The 3509-nt window shown below is 43.6% G+C and overlaps 1 protein-coding gene across 1 annotated transcript; it reads right to left on the bottom strand.

Moving 5' to 3' along the window:
* Positions 1-1069: 1069 nt before the first annotated feature.
* On the bottom strand, positions 1070-2197 carry LOC149179246 (uncharacterized). The gene has a single exon (XM_089422397.1). It carries the CDS (start codon positions 2195-2197, stop codon positions 1070-1072), a length of 1128 nt encoding a protein of 375 aa, XP_089278523.1.
* Positions 2198-3509: the final 1312 nt, after the last annotated feature.

The following is a 3509-nucleotide window of genomic DNA, read 5'->3' as shown; positions in this document are numbered from 1 at the left end:
CTATAAATGCAAGTTTTTTGCTGATTAACCAAACCACCAGAGTATCTCATGTATTTGTCTAGGAGAGACTTGAAGCACCTGGCTATTGTGATGGATGCCCCTCCAATTAATAAAGTGTCATCGGAAAATTGTGAGTGATTTATATTCTTGACTCCATTCCCAAATTTTATGCCTGTAATGAGGCCAACCCTCCGATTGAAGTCCAACGCTTTGCTAAAGGATTCAGCCATCAAAATAAAAAGATAAAGTGAAAGAGGGCAACCTTGTCTTAGACCACGGGAGGATTGAAAAGCTTCACCTGGTCTGCCATTAACAAGAGGGGAGATCCAGGGCCCAGAAATGCAAGCTTTGATGAGATTTAGAAAGCCTGCATCAAATCCCATCTTCTTCAAAGCGGCCAAGAGGAAGGAATGTCTCACTCTGTCAAATGCATTGGCCAGATCAAGTTTGAGGATAAACCCTTTCTCATTTCTGGATTGACTCGAATGAATGGCTTCTTGTACAAGGAGGATGGAGTCAGTTATTTGTCTATTGGCGAGGAACCCCCCCTAATTTTCAGAGATGAGAGAAGAAAGAAAAGGTTTAAGGAAAGAGGAAATGACTTTGGTCAGGATTTTATAGCAGGAGTTACAGAGTGATATGGGGCGGAATTGGGCAAATGAAGAGGGGCGGTTTTCTTTGGGGATGAGTGCTATATGAGTAGCATTGGTGTATACCCCTATTTTACCCTTTCGCTGGATCCATTTGAGCATTTTTATCAAATATTTTTTTATAATTCCCCAAAATGCTCGATAGAAACATATGGGAAAGCCATCTGGACCTGGAGCTTTGTCAGGCTGGAGTGTCCAGATCGATATTCTGATTTCCTCCTCATCAGTCTCCTTATTTAGACTATCATTCATTTGCTTACTTATCCCTGTGGGTAGATGTTGTAACGGTTCTGTGTAATCCTCTTCTTCTTTTCTTTCAGTTAGGAGATCTCGATAATGTTCTATTGCTACCCTTCGGATAGCATCCTGTGTGCTTTGTCAATTACCCTCAGCATCTGGGATAGAGCTTACAATGTTCCTTATCTTTCTGGCTGTAGTTTGCTTGTGAAAAATGCCGAGTTCTTGTCCCCCCCTTGCAACCAAAGTTGCCTTGATTTTAGCCTCCATTTTAATTCCTCTTCTCTATTTACTCGGCACAACTGTAAATAGAGGTCGCTTTCCTGTTGTTTGTTCTCTTGGGAGAGGCCATGTTCCTCTATTTCTCTTTGGATACTATTAAGGTTATTCTTAATCTCCTTTTTTACCTTCTCGGGTTCTTTATAGCTGGTTTTAGCCCATTCTTTGATAGCCTGTTTTGTTTTTCTTAATTTGGATTCCCAAATGAAACCGGGGAACCCTTCAACGTGCTGGTTCCAAGAATTGTGAACTATTTCTGCAACTGCTGGAATGTCGTTCCAAAGAGAGCTATACCTGAATGGAATGGGTTCGAGAGGGATATGATTTTCCAACACGAGCGTTATTGGGTAATGATCAGAAGCTGAACATGTCAAGATGCTAGCATATCCAACAAAAAAGGTGGAAAGCAGCGAGACATTGATTAGAATTCTGTCTAATCTCTCCATAATGTTACCTACACCCATCCTGCGGTTATTCCATGTATATCTTCGGTTTTTTGGAGCAATTTCCATAAGATCATGTTCCTGCATGATATTTTCCAAATGAGTTCTGTAGGGATCAGAGGTGAAACTGCCTCCTCTCTTTTCATTGGCATGGAGAATAAGATTGAAGTCGCCTCCCAAAATAATGTTAGAGTTTTCTTCTGCATCTATGCTGACTTTTAGATCATGCCAACAACACTCCTTGTCTCTGAAATGATTAGGCACGTAGATGTTGTAGATGATTATAATTTTCTTATCTACTTTGTTTTCCAAGACTGTTTTGATCCAGTGTTGATTGACAGTTTCTGAATTGTGGTTCCATATGCTTTGGTTCCAAATTGTTGCTATTCCTCCTGAAGCTCCTCTTGCTTCACTGATGCTACCTTTATACTGCCTCTGTTGTTCTATAATTCCACTCATTTCCTGCTGGCCTTGCTTTGTTTCTTGTAACAGAATAATTCCTGGTTTCTCACAATGTATAAGATCTCTTAGGGCTGCTACCTTGGAGGGGTGCCCAAATCCCCTACTATTCCAAGACAGGATTTTCATCATTGGACATGCGGAGTACGGGGAGGTGCTCGGCCCCCTTGGTCCTTGTTAGCTATTTCTTTGTCATATTGCCCCAGAATGTAAGTTTTTATGGGTGTCTGAGTTCCCATTGCTATGTCTTTCTGTGCATTCTCATCCCGGTGCTGCTTGGCAGATTTCCTACCCGGACCAGGTTTCTTAAATGATTCACTGGTGCCTCCGTGGTCTTTGGAAGAGCTCTTGGTAATTCTGTAGAGGGGAGGATCAATAGGGTGCTGAGAGGAGATGATCAGGGGTAGGGAGGATTCATTGGTGTCCTGGGGAAGGCTTTCAGGGAGAGGAGGATCTTGGGGGTGGCTTTTAGGGAGTGATAGAATAGAGAAGGGGTTGGATGAAGGGAAGGGCAGAGGAGGGGAGTGGGGAGGAGGTTTAGAGGATGCAGGAGAGGAAGGGGTCGGATGAGCTGCTGTAGAGGCCGAAGGGCCTACTTCAAGGGGAGCTTCAGCCAAAGAGGCCAATTTCTTTTTTTTACCATTTACCATTGTTCCTCTTGTGGATCATTCTCTACATTAATAAGCTTAGTACATCTATTGGCGAAGTGGCCATATTTGTGACATACCTTGCACTTGAATGGGATCTGCTTTTAATCCAGCTGCTGAATATCGCTCCAGTCGTCCACTTTGAGCTTGATGGCTTCAGGGAGCCCTTTGCCAAGGTCCACTTCAACACAGATCCATGCACAGGCTTGCATGTTTTCTTTTGGTTCACTGCAATCAATATATTTGCCAACTGCATTCCCAATGGCACGAACCGATTCATCCCCCCAGCAATGGAGAGGAAGATGAGGGAGCCAGACCCAAACCGGAACAGCACTGGGAACATCTAGCTCAAGATCGAAGTCTAGGGTCCATTTATTGAGATACAGGCCCCTGGAATCCATGAAATAGGGTCCGTTTCTGAATATTAAATCCTTATCTTCTTTGGATTCAAAGTGAAATGTGAAGTACCCTTTCCCGCAGAATCTAATGGATATTTTTCCTTGTATTTTGTCGGACCAGTTCCTTTCAACCATCTTTGGACATTTTTTGGAGATGGCCAGAGGCCCGTGAATTGACCAATGAGCCCTTTTTCTGCTAGAGATAGAGCAGCCATGCGTGGTAGGGCTGGAGGCAAGTTAACTTCTTGAAGAACATCCAACTTCTTGACGAATTTTGAAACTGTTGGTCGAGGGCGCTATGGAGGTGGTGATTTAACTAAGTCAGAGAATGCCTGTTGTGGATCGACCCTCTCTGGTGGAGCATCCGGAGGGGCCATGGACGGAGGCTGAAGGCCC

The sequence above is a fragment of the Pinus tabuliformis genome, chromosome 4_1 (genome assembly GCF_031772625.1).
Source record: "Pinus tabuliformis cultivar Carrire ecotype Pingquan chromosome 4_1, CPIR1, whole genome shotgun sequence".
In the NCBI taxonomy this organism is placed as follows: domain Eukaryota; kingdom Viridiplantae; phylum Streptophyta; class Pinopsida; order Pinales; family Pinaceae; genus Pinus; species Pinus tabuliformis.
Note: the sequence above shows the minus strand (reverse complement) of the source record. Positions and strands in the feature narration are given on the sequence as shown.